The sequence below is a fragment of the Ascochyta rabiei genome, chromosome 4 (assembly GCF_004011695.2).
Source record: "Ascochyta rabiei chromosome 4, complete sequence".
Taxonomy (NCBI): Eukaryota; Fungi; Ascomycota; class Dothideomycetes; order Pleosporales; family Didymellaceae; genus Ascochyta; species Ascochyta rabiei.
Window position 1 is genome coordinate 315,461 of NC_082408.1, and position 18,260 is coordinate 333,720.

The 18,260-nt window shown below is 49.4% G+C and overlaps 3 protein-coding genes across 3 annotated transcripts, besides 34 other annotated features; 2 read left to right on the forward strand and 1 right to left on the reverse strand.

Annotated features, from left to right (window-relative positions):
* Positions 1 to 437: 437 nt before the first annotated feature.
* Positions 438 to 477: a mobile genetic element.
* Positions 478 to 705: 228 nt separating this feature from the next.
* Positions 706 to 1,155: a dispersed repeat.
* A 79-nt stretch (positions 1,156 to 1,234) lies between these two features.
* Positions 1,235 to 6,736: a mobile genetic element.
* Positions 1,922 to 1,944: a tandem repeat.
* Positions 2,037 to 6,145: a mobile genetic element.
* Positions 2,040 to 6,214: a mobile genetic element.
* Positions 2,055 to 6,214: a mobile genetic element.
* Positions 2,072 to 6,220, forward strand: EKO05_0002523 (uncharacterized protein; the record flags this gene model as incomplete). The annotated part of the gene is made up of 1 exon (XM_038937772.2): positions 2,072 to 6,220. One exon carries the CDS (start codon positions 2,072 to 2,074, stop codon positions 6,218 to 6,220), a length of 4,149 nt encoding a protein of 1,382 aa, XP_038801122.2.
* Positions 3,147 to 6,142: a mobile genetic element.
* Positions 3,414 to 6,034: a mobile genetic element.
* Positions 5,784 to 6,142: a mobile genetic element.
* On the forward strand, positions 6,664 to 7,689 carry EKO05_0002524 (uncharacterized protein; the record flags this gene model as incomplete). The annotated part of the gene is made up of 4 exons (XM_059635926.1): positions 6,664 to 7,020; positions 7,084 to 7,255; positions 7,288 to 7,533; positions 7,625 to 7,689. The coding sequence occupies 4 exons, from the start codon at positions 6,664 to 6,666 to the stop codon at positions 7,687 to 7,689; spliced, it is 840 nt and encodes a 279-aa protein (XP_059491909.1).
* Positions 6,671 to 6,736: a tandem repeat.
* Positions 6,737 to 6,783: a tandem repeat.
* Positions 6,784 to 6,929: a tandem repeat.
* Positions 6,784 to 7,372: a mobile genetic element.
* Positions 7,373 to 7,427: a tandem repeat.
* Positions 7,428 to 7,838: a mobile genetic element.
* Positions 7,443 to 7,490: a tandem repeat.
* Positions 7,491 to 7,533: a tandem repeat.
* A 134-nt stretch (positions 7,839 to 7,972) lies between the features above and the next one.
* Positions 7,973 to 8,042: a mobile genetic element.
* Positions 8,043 to 8,086: a mobile genetic element.
* Positions 8,087 to 8,101: 15 nt separating this feature from the next.
* Positions 8,102 to 8,261: a mobile genetic element.
* A 13-nt stretch (positions 8,262 to 8,274) lies between these two features.
* Positions 8,275 to 8,357: a mobile genetic element.
* Positions 8,289 to 8,547: a mobile genetic element.
* Positions 8,547 to 8,689: a dispersed repeat.
* Positions 8,690 to 8,740: 51 nt separating this feature from the next.
* Positions 8,741 to 10,603: a mobile genetic element.
* Positions 10,543 to 10,572: a tandem repeat.
* Positions 10,604 to 12,477: a mobile genetic element.
* Positions 11,041 to 11,044: a direct repeat.
* Positions 11,045 to 11,218: a long terminal repeat.
* Positions 11,045 to 18,260: part of a mobile genetic element that runs on past the window's edge.
* Positions 11,440 to 11,672: a mobile genetic element.
* Positions 11,440 to 11,678: a mobile genetic element.
* Positions 11,461 to 11,678: a mobile genetic element.
* Positions 12,542 to 12,580: a tandem repeat.
* On the reverse strand, positions 14,795 to 15,147 carry EKO05_0002525 (uncharacterized protein; the record flags this gene model as incomplete). The annotated part of the gene is made up of 2 exons (XM_059635927.1): positions 14,795 to 14,958; positions 15,006 to 15,147. The coding sequence occupies 2 exons, from the start codon at positions 15,145 to 15,147 to the stop codon at positions 14,795 to 14,797; spliced, it is 306 nt and encodes a 101-aa protein (XP_059491910.1).

The following is an 18,260-nucleotide window of genomic DNA, read 5'->3' on the forward strand; positions in this document are numbered from 1 at the left end:
CAATCATTGCTCCTTGAGTTCTCGTGGCGCGGTGGTTACCAAACTACAACAGCGGACTTCTGGCTTGCGTCAATTCTTGTCGCCGACAGAGGAGTGTAGTGGTTGAGACTGATACTAGTGTATACAGATCCACAAACCACAGGCGATGATTCTCTTCTTCGAGGTCAAGCGCAATCGGCAGGTTACGAGCGAAGAGGTTAGTGTTGATCGACAGATTTGGATGAGCTACGCCGGCACTTGGCGTCTGAATTCGCCAAAGTGTTAACAGTTGTTGTGGAGATGCACAAGACCTCTGTCTCTTAGTAGCAGAGGGCGCAATTTGCATATTGTCACTCGTGCACATAGTCGTCAAAACAAGTGCCAGTGCAGAGTGCACAGTGCCGGCTGGTACATACTTCGCAGGCGGAAATGCCTTTTGGTTGGCTCAGTAGCGACAACGTGTCTGTGCGCGCGATGCGCGGATTCGCGCAATGCGCGGTTTTACTAGTAAAAATGCGATGGTCTGGGCCCTGAGCGTACGTACTACGAACTGAATTCAAATATCGGGAGAAGTTTTTTACGTTAAGTTCAGACGAAGACCTAGGATTGTACTGTGATCCACGGTACGGCTAGAGTATACATTGCCGCTGTTAAGCAAAAACCGGGGGCAGGTTATTCGCCCTGCATGCCTTGATATTACAAAGCAGGACTATAATACGTGCCACAATTAAAATACATTAACGTACTCCACGGTCGAGCGGATCACACGATCGAGCGGATCACTCAAAACCCCACCAAAATTGCCTAAAACCACAACCCTTTATCTCAACAACCACGCAATAAAATCTTCTAAAATTTTCAGGACAGGGCTGCACTAATATAAATAAGAGTATTTAAAAGTCTTAGAGTGCTAGAATCTATAACACAGACGTTATTGAGCGATTACTGTTTTACAGGGGTGTTTAGCACTATTTGCAGGCTATTTCTATAACTATTATAGCTATAAAGCTGAAATCTAGATATGTACTTACCAATAACTATGCAATACTATTCTGAAATTTTAAGAAGATTTTATTGCGTGGTTGTTGAAATAAAGGGTTGTAGTTTTGGACAATTTTGGTGGGGTTTTGAGTGATCCGCTCGATCGTGTGATCCGCTCGACCGTGGAGTACGTTACCAAAATCAATTGGTAGCGTGTTTCGCCACGGAGCAATCATTCCCACCAAGCGGTCACCCCTTATCAAAATCGCGACCATCTTATATATAAACAGGTTAAAGTGATCTCCCCAACAAAGCCCCTGTAAGCCCTGAAATAAGTGCCAGATAGCTGATAAAACTCGCCGCTACCTGCCTATCTGCTTAAGACAAATTAATTAGCCCTGTAGCGGGCGCAGCAGACGTGTAAAGTTGTCGTTTTCTGGCCGTGCACCCTCTAGCGTCAACTCTCAGCTATACTGACGTCCTACACCGCCCGTAGCGGCCCTATATTGTTCCAGTAATCTGCTCCTGTAAACTCCTGTAAAAAGCTTTACAGGTCCTGTACAGGCTCGCTACAGGTTCGTATGGCCCGTCCACGGCGTGTTCTAGCCCCCCCCCCCTCCAGTCTTTTCCCTAGCCGTCAGCCAGCCATCATCCCAAGTATTTTGCAGCAGCTGTAGGACCTATCTCCCATCTGCTAACTTCCGCCGCAACCGGATAGGGGGCGTCTACCAGCCATGTAGCAACTGCAGTGCCGTAACTACTACCTCCCCCTCTCTCTGATTACGCTTACAGTCAGTAGACGTCCCGTGCAGGCCGCCGGCGACGCCGTCTCTCTACACCTCCACGTCCATCAAGCCCCCAGAGGGACCGCCTAACTGCCTCCCAGCCAGCGCCCAGTGCTAGCGCCCCTGAACAGGCCTCACGCCGTGAGGGCAGTGCCAGTAATACTCCTAATAACCCGGCTGCTGCTGCTCCAGCTGCTGCCCCTAGCTCCCAGTATAGTGATAACCCGTTTGACGACCTGCCCGAGACAGTCCTTGTAGGGCTCCAACAGGACACCACCCTGCTCCTGCGACGTCGTCCTGATGGTGTATACTACGATATTGGCAGCATGCAGGTGCCCTGTTCAGCCTGCGGCGCCTTACACTGGATAGATGAGCGGAAGAGCACTACCTCTGTAACAGACCCGCGATTTACTCTCTGCTGCCTGGACGGCGAGGTCGACCTGCCAGCCCTCACACCGCTGCCGTCGTACCTGTATCAGCTACTCAACACGAATACTCTAGCAGCGCGGCACTTCCGTAAGGAGCTACGGGCCTACAACGCTGCCTTTGCGTTTACCTCGGTAGACTGTACACCTACCAGCCGTGGGGCGCAGGGCCCTGGCGTGCAGGTGTTTCAGATCCACGGGGCCCTATACCACCGCAGCGGCCCTGTAGAGGTTCTCGAGGGAAGCCTGCCGCAGTACGCTCAGCTATACTTTTACGACCCACAGTACGCTGCCAACGCCCGCCACCAGCGGAACAGCCACTTACAGCTCCAGATTCTCCAAGATCTAACGGCAATGCTATATAAGATCAATAACCCATATATATCTATATACCGCACGGCCCAGGATCGGCTTAACAGTAGCGCTGCAGACGCCTGCGTTATACTAACCAGCAGGCTTACACTAGCCCTAGAGACTGGGCAGGACCGCCGCAGGGAGAACGTACCTACTAGCGATGAGCTAGGCCTAGTGATACCTGACGCAGCAGGTGCAGAGACGTCCCGTCCCATCGTCCTAGCGGCCCGTAACTCCAGCGCCCTGTTTACTATTAGCGCCGCCCACCCATCTTACATGCCGCTACACTACGTACTGATGTTTCCCCACGGGGATTCTGGGTGGCGGCCGGGGCTAACGCTCCGTAACCAGGACGGATCCCGTCTGCAGACGTTGCTGACCCAGCAAACCTACTATCGATACTATCTACACCCCCGCCCTGGGCAGACTACAAATCCGTTCCGCTTCTACAGGCTGTTTCAGCAGTACGTTGTGGATATCTGGGCTATCTGCGACCAGGCCCGGCTGGCCTGGATCCGAGCAAACCAGGCACAGCTGCGGGCAGACCTGTATAGCGGTGTTGCTGATGCCGTTATAGGCAACAACGACGCCCAGGCAGGCCCTGTTGGACGCCGCGTTGTCCTGCCGTCGTCCTATCTAGGCAGCTCACGATTTGTCAGCCAGTGCTATCAGGACTCTATGGCTATCGTCCGTCGATATGGCCGCCCTACCCTGTTTATCACTTTTACAGCTAGCCCATACTGGCCAGAGGTTGCCCGTGAGCTCCGCCCTGGGGAGACAGGCCTGAATCGGCCTGATCTAATCTGCCGGGCCTTCCATCTGAAGGTGCAGAAGCTAGTAGCCGATGTGAAGAGCAACCTGTTCGGCACCTATCTGGGCCACGTGTACACGATTAAGTACCAGAAACGGGGCCTGCCCCATATACACCTGCTGCTGTTCCTGACCCCACACGACCGCGAGGCGTTCACGGATCCTGTAACAATTGATAGCACTATCCGGGCTGAGATCCCTTCCCCTGTGGATGACCTAGACGGCCTGCTTACAGAGGTTGTACGGACCTTCATGCTTCACGGGCCATGTGGGGAGCACAATCTGCAGGCCCCGTGTATGGTGCCTCAGCGCGACAGCGCCCTGCCGCGGTGCTCTAAGAACTTTCCTAAGCGTTACTGCCCATCTACAGTGGTCCATGAGGACGGGTACCCTGAGTATCAGCGCCAGGATGATGGCTGCACGCTTGCTGTACGGTGTAAGGGCCGTATTGTACACCTTAATAACAGCTGGGTTGTCCCGTATAACCCTGGTCTGCTCTGTAAGTACTGGGCCTATATCAATGTAGAGGTTTGCGGCACTATCCACGCTATCAAATACGTCCACAAGTACATCTACAAGGGCACTGACAGGGCAGTACTAAACGTCTCAGAAGCAGATGAGGTTAAGCAGCATCTAAACGGGCGATATATCAGTCCATCTGAGGCTGTTTGGCGGCTGTTTGAGTACCTAGTACACATGGAGCGGCCCACTGTAGTGCCCCTAGCGGTCCACCTACCGAATGAGCAGATAGTTACGTTCCCTGCTAACGCTACCACTGCAGAGTTATTAGCCCGCCTGGAGCGATCTGTAACTACGCTTACGGCGTTCTTCCAGCGCAACGCTGACCATGAGTATGGCCGTGAGGTCCTATATCAGGACTATCCATCCCAGTTTGTTTGGCACCTCCCGTCACGGACCTGGCACGTGCGTCAGCGCGGCACTGCGATTGGCCGCATGTACTTTTGCAGCCCGCTACAGGGTGAACGGTTCTATCTACAGCTTCTCTTGACTACCGTACGGGGTCCACAGTCCTACGCGGACCTGCGTACCTTTAGCGGCACAGAGTATCCTACTTTCCAGGCCGCCGCAGCTGCCCGCGGGTTACTGCTACACGATGGAGACTGGGTAGCCTGCTTCCAGGACGCCGTTACGTTTGCCACAGGCCAGGCGTTACGGTACTTCTTCGTTGCTGCTCTCTTAAATGGGCCTGTTACAGATCCAGCTGCTATCTGGGCAGCCTTCCAGGCGGATTTGTGTGACGACTTACGTGAGGCTGCTGCTGCCCTGCTAGTATCCGCAGATCTAGACGCGTACCTTGACTACGGCCTGTATCTGATAGAAGGGCTGCTGGCAGAGTCTGGCAAACGTCTTACGGATTTCTCACTCCCTGCGTGCCAGTTCAACTGGGGAGTACGGCTGCAGAATCAGCTTCTTGCCGCTGAGCTGGCCTACGATACAGACGGGCAGGACACTGCCTTCTGGGACACTGTTACAGGGCTGAATATGGACCAGCGCGCCGTATTTAATGCCGTTACTGCCGCTATTGAAGCTGACTACAGCACTGCCCACTTCTTCGTACAGGGCCCAGCAGGCACAGGCAAGACGTTCCTCTGGCGCTGTATATGTGCCTACTATCGCTCTACAGGCTGGGTGGTCCTGTGCGTTGCGTCGTCGGGTATAGCTGCTGTCCTGCTGCCCGGCGGCCGCACTGCCCACTCCCGTTTCCGGATCCCGTTGGATATCCACGACGATTCCATCTGCCCTGTTGCTCCAGGCTCGGAGCTTGGGCGGCTGCTGCAGGCCGCTACTCTAGTTATCTGGGACGAGGTGCCTATGCAGCACTGTTACTGCTTTGAGGCAGTCCACCGTATGCTGCAGGACGTCCGTAGCTCCCCTGCCCTGTTTGGCGGCCTCCCTGTAATTGCCAGCGGCGATTTTGCCCAGATCCTACCCGTCGTCCGCCGGGGCCAGCGGCCTGCCATCGTCAACGCCTGCCTGCAGCAGTCTACGCTCATATGGCCGCACATGACCGTACTGCACCTGCGTCAGAATATGCGGGTGCTATCTGGGGCTGACAACACCTGTTTTGCAGCCTGGTGCCGGGGACTGGCTACCCGTGAGATGGATGGCCTGATCTCCATCCCAGACTGGATGACCGTCTACTACAGCCTACAGGGCTTCCTGGATCACGTCTATCCGCCGCACCTCCTCCAGCAGGCTGCTGCGGACTATCAGGTCCTCAACGGCCGTGCTATACTGGCCGTACGGAACGACGCAGTAGCTGTAATCAACGCCGCAATGCTTGCTGCCTTCCCTGGTGAGCTAGTAGAGCTGGTTGCAGTGGACTCTGCTGAGGTTAAGGACAATACAACACAGGATCTGCCTCCCGTAGAGCTGCTGCAGTCCTTTGAGCCCCCGTCACTGCCCCCGTCACGCCTTCTGCTCAAGGTAGGCGTACCAATAATGCTTCTACGGAACCTGTACCTAAGCCAGGGGCTCTGCAACGGTACCCGTTTAGCGGTTACACAGATATCCTCCTGCTGTATCCAGGCCCGCATCCTATCTGGCGAGTTTGCAGGCCAGCTCCGCCTGCTGCCACGTATCAGGCTCACTTCAACCAGTAGAGAGCTCCTGTTTATCGTCAGCCGGGTCCAGTTTCCAGTTCGCCTCTCCTTTGCAATCACTGTAAACAAGTCACAGGGCCAGTCACTCTCTGTTGTAGGCGTTGATCTGCGTCACGCTGTGTTTACACATGGCCAGCTATACGTAGCTATGTCCCGTGTAACTACACTTACAGGCCTGTCAATCCTGCTGCCAGCACCTGATACTAGCGATGAGCCATCCTGTACAGTCCCTAATATCGTATACCCAGAGGTGCTCCTGTAGCCAGCCACAACCTACTAGTATATCAGCCCGCCAACGTCGCCGCTACCAGTATATCAGCCCGTCAATGTTACTGCCACAACCTACTAGTATATCGGGCTAACGGCTATCAATAGTACGTTACCGCCTAGTTATTCTGCCGTTACAGGTGCTATTGTGCCCGCAGGTTGACCTTCACCGTGAGCTTACAAACCCCCCGCGTACCAGTATCCAGCACCAATCAGGCCACGTACAGTGACCGTACAATCCAGATACAGTATAGCCACAGGCCCTATAACGTCATTTGATGGCTGCCTATTCACTGTTTTGGCCCGACAAACAGAATATACTATTCACGGTGAGCTACAACACCAAAATATCGCAGGTCTTGGCAGCTGCTAGCTGGCTGCGATATACTATATAGGCAGCCGCCCTCCCCCCGTTTTACTACTCTCTAGGTTATCAATATGGACTCCTCCGCCCCCGCCGACGACGTCGCCGCCCCCGCCAACACCGCCGCCGCCGCTGCCCTCGCCGCCCCCGCCAACACCGCCAACACCGCCCCCGCCAACACCGCCAACACCGCCGCCGCTGACGCCGCCGCTGCTGCTGCTGCTGCCACTGCTGCTGCTGCCACTGCCGCCGCCGCCCTCGCTGCCGCCCCCGCCCTCCCGCCGCTCCCCCTGCCCCCGGCCCGCCCACCGCCGCCGCCCTGCTCGCCATGCCGCCCGCCTCGCGGGCCTGCACAAGGCTGGCTTCTCGGCCAGTCCAGCGCCAGCTGGAGTTCCGCGCGGGCTACGAGCCCAGCAAGTTCAACCTCGCTGGTAAGTAACCCCCTGTAAGTGTCCTGTAGAGCCCTGTACTGACAGTAAGCAGTTCGGCAGCAGAACCTCGAATCTGCGCTCGCGCAGGTTGTCGGCCGCGTCGCCCCCACCGAATGCGACTCCTGCCAGCGAGCAGCTGGCCCGTATACTACCTGCGTGGTAGTTACAGGCCAGCTGCTCGACTCGTGCGCCAACTGCCACTATGGCAGTGAGGGCGCCCGCTGCTCCTTCCGCCGTAAGTTTACAGCCTCCACATTCCCCATACAGACCTTATTGACCCTGCTACAGCCACGCCCGCCCCCGTCGTCCCCGTCCCCGCCATCGCCACCCCCTCCAGGTCCCGCCGCCAGGTCGCTGCCGCTGCCGCTGCCGCTGCTGCTGCCCCTGCCCCTGCCGCTGCCCCTGCCACTCCCTCCAAGAAGCGCCGCCGCACCACCGCCACCCCTGCTGCCTCCCCCGCCACCGCCTCCAAGAAGGAGAAGAAGAAGGAGAAGAGGAAGAGGAAGAAGAAGAGTAGGTTACAGGCCTGTAAAAGAAATCTACTGGCTGCTAACATTTTTTACAGAGGTCCGTAAGTGCGTACGGGACGTAAAGAAGTCCGTAGCGGCTCTAGAGCTTGCTATGGATTCCTCCTCCTCAGAGGACAGTGATGAAGATGATGAGGATTAAATAGTTTACAGGTCTGCACATGAATGAAACAGTGTTTACAGTGCTATTTACACTCCTGTTACTGTTGTGATTTTCCCTTGCTTACTAACTCTCTACCCCGCTACCCCTGTAAACGCAAAGCTCTGCACCCGCTGGCCCAAACACTGGCATTGCAGACTGTCACAACAATGCCACCACAACGTAATGCGCAATTAACCTACAACAAAGTTACACTATACATTGCTATCTAGGCTACCCAGGCAACTACCCCTAATACTATAAAACACGCGTCTAGAGTATTTAATAACGAACCCCACGGGCGAGCCGCTCACCAAGCAAGCCGCTCACTTTTGCCAAGAATCTACATTTCTCCTGATAACTCTACAAAAACAGCAGCTACTAGTCTAAAATTTTATAAAGAGATATAGAGATATATAAAGCAGAACCTGTTAAAGTTATAACGTACTCTACAAGCATGCCGCTCACCTAAGCAGTCCGCTCACTTTTGCCAAGACTACACTAACACTATAACTACTCTGCAATACTACAGTATATAGCAGTAATATACTAGTTATACCCTATCTTACTATATATACTACAGCGCCTTAAAGACCAATTGCTTCTATTAACATGTAACCTGTTATAGACTGGCCTTAACGTAGGATGTAATAAGGGTCAATATGGTATTGTATCTCTTAAGGAGGTAGCACGTTGTGTGTCCTTCTAGTATGTCTGTAGGGCACGTAACTATCTTGTCTTGCTTAAGACTTAGACAAGGTCTAAGCCTATAATATACCTCCTTTCCCTATCTTCTATAAGTAGCTTGTTGTTCTGCTAAGTCTTCTTTTATCCTGTAGGAGTTAGAGAGGCGTTAGTTGTTAGGCTCTCAGCCTCAGGCATGTGGCAGCGTCCACCTCTGACCTGTGATGGCAATAAGTACTGTTCTGGCCTACGTGCTCACATCTGAGTAAGCATTGATACCTTTTTGGCATGCTTAGCACAGTAGGCAGAGCCGTGTCCTGACATTATGCTTACTTAGATGGCTGAAGCGTAACGTGGGTTTAAATTATGCTACCGTGTCTGTGCGCGCAACAACTGGAGTCGCGCAACAACCAAAAACCACCTTAACGCTTAAAATTAGATAAGGCTATAGAGCCACCCACAACAGCTATTATTTTGTGATTTTGTAGTGTAGTACTAATTAATTACTTATAAAAAAGATGTACTATTTAAATTTGGCTGGTAACTTAACGTTGCAGCTATGTAATGTGGTTTTAAGTAGGGGAGCTAGGGACAGCAATAGGGGACTACAACCACCAACATTATCCCTAGGACAATGTTTTTAATGCTTTTTTAGCTAGGTTACTTATAAAGCTTTTTTTTACTCTTTTAAGGTAATTATATAGCTTTTATAGCATTAAGCTCTTGTTATTAATACTGCTTTTTAGCCTCCTGTTTAGCCTTCTAATTTGCTGTATTAGCCTTCTCCTTCTTATGTACTACCTTAGCTGCCTCTTACGCTACACGCCTTTCCTCCTTCTCCTTCTCCTTAACCAGCTTCTTAGCAGCTGCTACTTCCTTACTAGTAGCTTTTCTAAGCCTCTCCTCCTTCTTCTTATATTGTCTAACTTGCTTACAGAAGCGTGCTTTGTTAACCTTTCTAGGTAACTAGAACACTGCACTACTATAGTACTCCTGCTGTTGCTGCAAGTCTAAGGTTTTGCTCTTCTTTTTGTGCTTCTTCTGCGTCTTTAGAGTCTTTTTAAGGCTATCTATCTTATACTAGAGGAGTAAGGTTTTAACTAAGATATAGTAGATTAATTATCTTATCTTTTTAATGTTACTCTTACTCTAGTTTTTAACTACATGCTGCAACAACGTCTCTATTTTAAGCTAATCCTTGTTGCTATAAACAGACAATAAGGACCTATCTAAATCTAAGCTCTCTAGTGTTTTAACAAAGCAGTAGAGGATAACGTTAGAATTAAGTAGATAGATACCTGTTGCCTTAAAGGACTTAAGTATTAGCTTTTTAGTAAAGCTACACATCTACACTAGCCAGAATAGGCAGAAGAAGTCTGCTCTAGTAATAGGTGCGTTATTTTAAGCCTTATAGATGTATATTATTACTACTTTTAAGTATACTATTAATAGAGGCTTAAACAGCACTATATTAAGTAGCTAGAGCGTTTAGGTTAAGTAAGGGGGAAGGACAGCTAGGAGGATCTTGTAGTTATTATAGTACTTAATAAAGTCTATTATTACATAGGATCTGTAGCTATCTAGTATTAAAAGCCTCTACTTTCTTTGTGCTTTCTCCTTAGTGTAGTAATTAAACACCTACTTAAGCCAGGTAAGGCCTATATCCCTATTTGTCCACCCTAAGAAAGATAATATAACTATTACAGAGTGTTTTCCTAGCTTAATTTTAGCTACCTAGTCTAATTTAATGCTAGTGTTAGCTAACTTATAGATAATGCCTAGTAGTAGTACTATTCTATTACTACACACACACGCTATAAGCATCTACTAAGCTTAGTTACTATCCTAGATAGATGCTTTAATCTCTCTCTTTATCTATATACGCTTACTAAACATATATTTTATTCTGCCTATAATACTAATTATAAAGCCCTTCTTATCTATATTATATATGTAGTAACCCTTAATAGAGTATTTAGAGATTTTGTGCTGTAGTAGGTTAAAGTAGAGCATATATTTATTATAGGAATTAGCGTTGTAATATAGTTAATCTATCTTAGTAGAGTAACATAAGATAAGATAGATAGAGTACTTGTTAATAAAGCAGGTAGCCCAGCTCTTACTAACTAGATTTTAAGCTACTAGTAACGCAAAATTCTAGATTATCTCTCTAGTAGGTAGTAAGTAATAAGTACTAAGTAACTCTATATACTTTATAAGCTCTATCTCCTGTTAACGTACCCTACGGGCGAGCCGCTTAACGGGCGAGCCGCTCACTTTTGCTAAGCCCCCACCAAACTTCTCCTCCTACACCAATGTCTTCTTAACAACACCATTTAGACGCGTTAAAGGAAGCTTAGATATAGCTTGCGCTCCAGGCTCTTAAACAAGACGTAAATCTCTCTTAGCAACGCGCTGCAGCTATCTACAGGGTCCCTCAAAAGACACTAAGCAACCAACACACAGGACAACCTTCACGCGCAGATTCTATAGCTAACTTACAGAAGCTAGACAATAATAAGGAGGAGGTGATTATTAAGCATGTTCTTAAGCTAGATGCGTAAGGATTTTCCTCTTAGCTCTTAGATGTAGCTACTATAGCCAATTCTTTGCGCGCTAAGCGCAATCTAGGCCCTATTAGCGTAAACTGGCCTAGTACGTTTGTTAAGCAACACCTAGAGCTTAAAGTCAAGTTTAATTGCAAGTACAACTACAAGAGAGCCCTCTATAAGGATTCTAAGGTTCTATAGGGCTGGTTTAGCCTAGTAGCTAATATTAAAGCTAAGTATAGCATCTAGGATAAAGACACGTATAACTTTAACAAGACAGGCTTTATAATAGGCTAGATCTCCCTAGGAGCAGTTGTTACAGCTTCAGAACAACAGGGTCAGCCAAAGGCTATCCAGCCAGGCAACCAAGAGTGGGCTACGGCTATAGTGAGCATTAATGCCAAAGGATAGGCTATTCTAGCCTTCCTTATCTTTAAAGCCTACCACTACCTCTCTGCCTAGTATAAAGAAGAGGATCTGCCTTACAACTAGGTTATTAGAGTCTCTAATAACAGCTAGACTACCAACAAGCTTGGTCTTAACTGGTTAAAGCACTTTAACAGGCATACAAAGGAGCGTACTATTAGCACCTACTGTTTGCTTATTATTAATAGTTATAAGAGCCACAACTCTCTTAAATTCCAGCAATACTGCAAGGATAACAAGATTATTACTCTCTGTTTGCCTCCTCACTTATTACACCTTACACAGCCCCTTAATATAGGTTGTTTTGCTGCTTTAAAGAAGGCGTATAGGCGCTAAGCTAAAATACTTATATATAACTAGATTAACTATATTATAAAGACAGAGTTCCTGCCATACTTTATACGCGCCTACAATGCTGCAATTACTTCTAAGAACATCTAGAAAGGGTTCTGAGGTGCTAGATTAGTCCTATTTGACCCAGACCAGGTTATAATGGCCCTTAATGTGAAGTTGCGCACTCTATTACCACTACTACCTGTTAACAACAAGCTCTGGCAGTCGCAAACCCCAAGTAACACCCTTAAACTTAGGTTGTAATTAACGCTTGTAAAGACAAGGATTCAGAGGCATATAGATAGTTCGCCTACCTCTATAGTTAAGGCGTTTAAGAAGGTAGCAAAAGGGGCAGCAATAATTGCGCATAAGCTAGTGTTAGCGCAACAGGAGATTACTTAGCTTTAAGCTACTAATAAGGCAGCCACACAACAAAAATTACACAAAAGAAAGCAAGTTTAGGCAGAAGGGACCCTAATAGTTAAGGATAGCCTATAATTAACAACTCTAAAGGAGTTTAGGGCGTGTAGTAATAGGAAGAAGGCAAAGAAGCAGGTGCGCGCTAAAGGAGGTAAGCCCTCCTAAAGACGCTGTAGACAGTGCAATCAGACAGGACACAACGCGCGAACGTGTCAGAAAGAGGTAGAAGTAGTTTCTAAATAGTATTACAGGCCATACTGCACTTTGCAGCACCAAACTAGGTTGTTTTGGGCCATAATAGGGTGGAGTTTGGTGGGGGCTTGGCAAAAGTGAGCGGCTCGCCCGTTAAGCGGCTCGCCTGTGGGGTACGTTATAAGTAACTTATAAGCCTATGCTGTAGGTTATTACTTACTACATCTCTAACACAAACACTTTCATATTAACTCCACTCTCCTTTACTGTCTACTTTTACACTCTACACTATCTTAACTATGCGTTTCCAGCTTGTTAATGTTCTTGCTGTCCTTGCGATTGCCCCAAGCTTTGCCGCACCTATCGCTGAACAAGGAAAGGGTTTAATTGATCTAGTTAACACTGATCTCCAGTTAAGGTACTGCATTAAAACCTTAAACTAGAGCGTTGCTAAGATTATACAGGACTAGAGAGAACAACCTAGAAGGTTAAGCTTCTAGCCTTGTTAGCTTTGATAAGTAAGAGTTATAGTCAGGTTGATTCACTCTTGCTAACCTGTTTAGACGTACTGAAGGAACGTATTCATTTACTTTTATTAATAATTTAAGGGGCGCTGTACGCAACGTTGCTGGAGTCGCTCTCTCTCTTGTCTACAACAGGGGAGAGATTTTTGTGACTATTCACAACCACCTAGCCCAGGACATATCGGCATATATTGAGGACTACTCTAGACGCGAGGATATTATGGCCATAACGGTACAGGCTGGCAAGAGAATGGAATGGACTCTTCACGCTGCAACCTTCAAGAAAGGTGATATTGGACATTTTACCTGGAAGACAAACTACTAGGTAGTTAAATGTACTTGTGCTCGTAATGCGCATGCGTCGTAACACGCGCCTTAGCATAGTAAGAGTACTTTTTTAATATTCACTACATCTAAACGCAAAGACGTCTATGAAGGAAACCTTTGCAGACCAAGAAGGGCAAGAGTACGCATCACGTCCTACAGCCAATCCAGACCAGCCTTCGCTTGCCATCTCAAGTGATGTCCATTCGATCTATGGCCGTGCTAATTATGCTGTGGACAAGTATGCCAACCGCAATCCCAGCAAAGCCCAGAACAGCGCCTATGATTAATCCTCACAACACCACAGTAGGCCCTTAACAGCTGCTAACAGCCTGTCGTCACAACTAAACGAGCAAGAGAAAGAGCAACCCAGCTTGATTCAGCGTTGACGCACGTCGTGCTCCCCATCGTGCTCCACGTCCTTGTCCCAGTAACTTTTACAATAATGGCGCTAGGCCGTATTTACGCTAGCACGCCTATATTACTCGCTATTCTCGCTACCTTTAACTGACCACCGCTTCTATAAGACAACAAGCTAGAGTTCTATAGTCTCCTTACGTACATCAAAGCTCAACTGTTCGCGCTATCTACACTACCATGCCTGTGTACTAGACAATCCCCACAACTGAACACATCTTTAAGCTTGCTCGCAAGGCAGCTTCGTCGGTGAGAATCAGGAAAGATGGCTGTCTTAGGACGTCCCTGCAAGGAGGAGTAACGTTCGTACACAGCGATCGCAGCGATCTTACAGCAGTAGGACGGGAGTATTTCGCCTATTTTGTAAGTGCTAGACAGACTTCAGCTGTCAAACGCTGACTGAGCTGTTGCAGCAGACAGAAGTGCAGGCGAGAACAACAGACGTGATACTGGCTGACCCTAAAAGAAAACCAATAACGGTCGACGTTAAAGTAGGCGGCCTAGTCATCTCCAGGGACGAGGTGGGCGTGCTTGTACCACTGCAAGGCCCTGACAACCTATCAGAGGCAGTACGTATTTATGTAGAGAGCGGCGGAAAGACACACTACAACAATCTGCTAGATTTGAGAGCGCTGACAGTCCTCTGCGGAGAATAATCCTAAGAGGTATTTGTTTACATAAAGCCCGTCGTCACAATCTACGTGATCCTTCACTCTAAGAAGCTTACTGATGCACCACGTGCGCTGCCAGCCTAGCATGTCGCCTGGAAGCCAAAGACGGCCCTGTCTTGCAGGTCCCAGACGCCTGCAATGCTGCTGGCATTTGTGAACACGCAGGGTGGGGCGCCTTGATCTAGAAGAAAGCCGCCTGGCATGTACTCGTTCTGGTGGGATGTGCTGGGCAGCGATACCGTAGAACGCTTGGCGGTGTCGCGTGCGGGCTGGCGTTGGGATGTCGTGTGCTTGCGCAATCTGGAACAGTGCTGTGCTCAGCACAGAAGCGGTCCAGTGCTGCGCAATAGCAGCCAATCGTCGACGCAAGCACACTAGATGTGCCTGGACATACATCTACTGTTGGTGCTGGTGTTAGATTAGAGTGTGTAGAAGATGGTAGCGGGAGATCTACGCCTGGTTGAGGGTATACGGTAGACAGGCTGTGCAGAGGGGAAGACGTCCCACCTCCTGCTGCCTCGGCAGAGTGGCGGTGCCTGCCGGTCACGCCAATCCCGCTGCCTTCGGCCTAAGCAGTCGCACCTGTTGGCCTCGCAGCACCTAGCGCGCGCGGCTCGGACGAGCTGGCGCCACAAGGAGCCTGAAGGGGCTCAGTCTCTTGTTCGGTTAGATTGGCTGATGTGGTAGTGTTGGTGGTGCGCTTCTTAGGTGTCTTCTTTGTGTGCTGGTAGACTTCTGATGCTGAGCTCGCATAAGTTTGAGCGGGATGTTGGACGTACGGTAGCCAGCCGGCAGGGATGTTAAAGCGCGAGTGTTTGGAGGGTTTGAAGGCTTTGCAGCTATTAGTTGTTTTGGAGGTTGTTCCGCGTACAGACACTCGGAGGACTTTCGCTTTGAAGGCGGGACCGCGAAGGGCCGCATTTGAAATTCTTGAATGTGAGTTGCTGCCTTAGTTGCAATCTCTAGTCCCTTTGCAGGCGTACATGCATCGTAGGTGGACTTGGACGCGATCACCAGGGATCCCACGGGATACTTGGACCTAGCACTGGTGAGATGATGAAGTGATGCCTAAAACAGAGCACCTACCATACGTTTGTGACTTAGGCCAAGAGCAAGAGCCACGCACCTAGGCCTACTGCTTAGCCTACCAGGTGATATCAATACCCAGCCTTAACGTAGCCCGTTACCTCTTTTGCTGTTTCGTTGTCTAACTTATCACCGGTGAGCTGTGTCCAGGCCTGGCTAACAAGGTTTGGCAACCCACCAGTGGGCAGGCTGCTGTCCTTCTTCCTCTGGGGCGACTTTGCTATAATAACGTTGTGGAAGAAGACGGCACACAGTATCTGGCGCATTGAGTCCTCTACCTGCTGTGCTTTCAACTGCTGCATTAGATTAATCTTCTGCCGCAAGTACTATTGACTGTTATTAGTACTGGGAGAAGCAGTGTACATTGCTAATGTAGGAGCTGGTAAGGATGCGGTTGCAGTTTTGCTGACGGCAGCGTGGTCGTCTATGCGCCACGGGTCAAAGAAGGCCTAGGGGTCAGCCGCCCATTTCGCCGACAGTGTTAACAAAACTTCTAAGCGATCTAGTTCTAAAGATGCGACGTTTGAATACAGGTTTGGCTGCTATCCTGCAGGATGCTCGCGCGCTGCCCTAATAGACTTAATAGCTTTCTAAGCGCTCGACAACTCCTTGAGTTAGCTCCCGATCTGATCTATAGAAGCGGGCGTTCACGTACAGCAGGCTTGCTAAAGACTTCCTGCACAGTCGCACTTAGGTTCTCCTGCTCTAGGAGTGCAATAAGATCACGGACCTCCATATCGAGCGAGCCGGGCGCTTCGGAGGGTCAGGCAAGGAGAGCGCACTGAAACTCGGCGCACTTCCTGCCAACTCAGCCTGTGATGTTGTCGACCAACGCTGACTGTCTTCGAGTGCTCGCGATAAGCCACCTGACGGCGACCACCAGCCAGCCACAAGTCTTAGGGTGCCTCTCAGCACTGCTCGTCTGGAGCTTACAGTCACTTAGCACCCACATCGTCTTGTTTCACCTCAGTAGGTAGGTGTATGGAGATTGCATTGGCCAATGAACGTGTGATCTAGAGCTTCAGCTCGCTCGATGTCTTTCCTGACTGTGGGAAGCTTGCTGGAACATGTGAGATGAGTTAAAACAGCACAACGGAAGCTAATTACTAAGGACAGAGTCGCGGAAGCACACATTGCTAAGAAGAGCAAAAACGTCGCAGCCGCCCTACGCTTTCTGCTCAGCCTCCCTATTTACATTCGCCTTGTCTTTTGCGTGGTACTGTTCTATGGTTGTTCGCGAGGTAATTCAATCAATTACCTGCGTTTGTGTGGCCTCGCGCCACTCTATAAGCCTCACAAGTCCTGGAGTCGCTGCTGCGGCGAGCGCGGCCTCGCCTCAGGACTAGCTGTTGCTTAGCGACGATAGAGTCTGCGCAGAAATTGATTGAAACGATTGGCTGGTTGGGAACTATAAATAGCTTAAGTGCAGTGCGTGTGTGAATGCTTACAAGTTGTTATAGACGACTAGAAAGAGCACTACAGTGATGACACCTCTGCATTCTCTACACTCTTGCGCAGTCAAAGTTAGAGTTTATAGCACGAAGAAGGTACGCCAATCATCTTTGCATCTAGCGGGGACACATCGTTCAAAGCCTGCACGCTAACGGATCTGCTGTATCCTAGTGTTAAAGCATAAAGCAGGCGCGGATCAACTACGTAGAAGAAGAGATTGAGAGGCAAAGGTCAAGTCACTTTCGCGGCAGGGCAAAGGTGCTGCTGGACTTCCTCCACCTCTTGGAGCACAGCCCCTAAGACATTAACTGAGGTAACGTACAGAGGTTGATAGGCGTGTTTTATAAGGAGGGTGTAAAGCGGCTGCAGAACGAGCACTATATACCAGCGATTGTTAGCAAAGACAACCTGCTAAGCGCTGTCTAGCTGTTAGGGGTGTTGCTTGTCAACCTCCTGAACAGCTCTTAGGAGAGTCCGCCTCGCTTGACGTTCCCTAACTGCTACTGTCTTTAATGCCTGCACGGCAAGCATCGCATTAAGGCTGCTAAGAAATTGGCTTGTTTGCAAGGACAGGATAGGTGGTGGACTGTTACACTGTACTTAGAAGGTATGCTATCCCCCGTGTTGACACGTGCACCCTCTAACACAGAGTAACTGCAGGTCTAAGCACACAGGCTTAGAGGTTGCTTGTTAAGGACTACTTAAGCAGCAGGGTATTTTCTGACAGGTTGATATTCCGCAAGATCGTTGAGTACAAGGATGTGAACAAGTTTGCTAGACAGCACTAGTGGTCGTGGTTAACGGACTGCAAGAAAGACATCTTAGGCTGCGTCTTCGCGCACAAGGAGTACTACGCGGCGCTGCGAGAGCTGATCTAAATCCCTGCGCTCTTAGACAACCTTAACATTACTATCTGGCACAAGATTATCGCCACGCGGAGCAATAAGGTGAGTAACGCAAACTGTAGCTATAGCTGCTACGTCTAATCCTGTAACACAGGAGTTTGTGCACTATTTTGCCCGCATACTTACCACGTTTAACTATATCTACAGTAGAGAGGAGCGCTTGCAGAGTGCGCTAGACAGAGACACTGTACTGCATGTGCAGTCTAGATGTCCTGGCATGTCGCTTAACAACCTGAGGTTCTTACAGAGGCTGACGCATAAGAGACGGATCTTTCGCGCAGTTAACAACACCGCAAGGCAGGAGATCTGGAAAAAACTGCGCGGGATTAAGCACCTTATACCCACACTTAGAACTCTGCAGAAAGACTACAGGTACATAAAGGGGCCTGCTGAAGCTGTCTACAAGCTGCTGCGTCCTTTAAGAAGGGGCAGGCAGGGTTAAAGGACTTTACGCAGTCTTGCAGAGTCAGCCTTTATAAGACCGCAACACAACGGTAAGATTATAGTGCAGACCACAGAAGACTTAATACAAGAGATAGCCAGGGACGTGAACAATTAGTTTAAGATCAGCTTCCGGCAAATGTACCTGTA